Source organism: Agrilus planipennis, unplaced genomic scaffold (assembly GCF_000699045.2).
Source record: "Agrilus planipennis isolate EAB-ADULT unplaced genomic scaffold, Apla_2.0 scaffold105, whole genome shotgun sequence".
In the NCBI taxonomy this organism is placed as follows: domain Eukaryota; kingdom Metazoa; phylum Arthropoda; class Insecta; order Coleoptera; family Buprestidae; genus Agrilus; species Agrilus planipennis.
In genome coordinates, this window is record NW_020438878.1 from 523,969 (window position 1) to 525,677 (window position 1,709).

The 1,709-nt window shown below is 27.4% G+C and overlaps 1 protein-coding gene across 1 annotated transcript in view; it reads right to left on the reverse strand.

Annotated features, from left to right (window-relative positions):
* LOC108737747 (sodium/potassium/calcium exchanger 4-like) overlaps positions 1–1,447 on the reverse strand; it is a 26,541-nt gene extending 25,094 nt beyond the window's left edge. The window contains exon 1 of the mRNA XM_018470834.2: positions 1,048–1,447. Within this exon, the coding sequence (XP_018326336.1) occupies positions 1,048–1,177 (130 nt within the window). The 5' untranslated portion in view covers positions 1,178–1,447. The remainder of the gene's footprint in view (positions 1–1,047) is intronic.
* Between the last annotated feature and the right edge of the window lie 262 nt (positions 1,448–1,709).

Below are 1,709 nucleotides of genomic sequence, written 5' to 3' on the forward strand. Positions count from 1 at the left end.
TGTTGCTACGTTTGTATTTGAAATCTAAGATGGCTACATTACATTTATGGAGAAACAATATCAATTTCTGGTAGTGAAGCCGCGGGGAGTATTACTATAAAGACCGTTTTGGCTAGAAAAATTTACGTAATAATATTTGTAACTAGGGCATCAATTTTTTTTATAGTGTGCGTTATGAAACCGTATTGTTACGTTTCAAATACGTTTTTGAAACCGTTATTGATAGTCTTTATCACCAGTGAGCGAGTATATTTATACGATTGAATGAGACATCCCAAATGAACCCGAAATAATACAAATCCAAAATTGAAAACAATTTTTTATAGTTATATATTTATTATACCGTTGAAATTTAAAAATTTATTTTCTAATAAATGATTTTCATAACGATTTTTAAAACGAGGACATAAAAAGGAATATGTCTATATCTGCATTTACTTGCATATTTTTATCACTAATTAAAAAAAATTAAAAAAAAGTATTTATTACGCATATTATAAGTAACCATCAATATCAATACTAATAGGAACCTTAACGAAACATTACACCATAAGAGGAAATATCAGCATTTGTTGACAAAATTAAAATTTCACTCTCAATTAGCTCATTTGTTGTGAACTCAAAAATAATTATAAAACAAGAATAGAAGCTTCTAGGAAATAAAAAAATTTAAATAAATTGATCAATTTCAAAAGGTACAACACTGTAAAATTTGTTATTTGGATTAAATGTAAATTGTCTGCAATTATTAAAAAATTGATATTAAATTTTAAGGAGTGATATATATTTTGAGTATATCTAACTAAAATAAATACAGTTTTTTAATATTTATGTAAAATATATACATTTTTACAATTACAGTGAATGAATGGAATTTCTAATAAATTATTTAAAATTTCTATATGCACATATCATTTTATTGAAAAATCAAGTTACTTTTTTACAGTCGATGAGTCAATACCACAAAGTTCAGCTTAAACTAAACAAAATATTTCCCAATTTGATTCATTTAATTTATTAACACTAATTTGTTAGCAAAATACTTACCCTTAATATCTGTTTGTAGTTTTTGACTGCTACTAGCAGAGAAAAAATACACTAATACTGCTCCCATGAACATAGCTGCCCTTACACTTCTTACGTATTTTCTGAATCTAGTCCGTAAAATCATAGCCATATTTTGTTCAAATTGAAAAAGAAAACTTATTCAAACACTTGCAATAACAAAGTAAAAACTTCAAATTGAAATTTACTTCTCACAGAAATAAAAGTCTCGAATAAATGGTAAACTTTGTTTGAGCCGAACTGTACCAAATTTATCGTTCGTGAACATGAAAGCAACAAATGAATGGATGTGATAATGGCAAGTGGTTAACACAAATATGGGAAGAAAGTTACTCCTCGATTCATTTATTATCAATAGCACTGCCTGTTTACCATTTTATCAGCTTATGGGAAAGTTTAGAACGCTGTCGGTATATATTGACCTTTCTATTAATAATAATTGTACGATACCATCTGTAATTATTTATTAAACAATCTCAAGGATTTTTCTTTCCAAAAATGAATCCCAATTAGAGAATGAATTATAGTGGTAACGACAAGTGATAAAGTGACCTTCTTCACACGTGCGTTAAATTTAGCGACCCTTGGAGAAATTGAAAAAAAAAACTTTTGGGTATTTTATTACCACCCGTTACCAAAGCCGG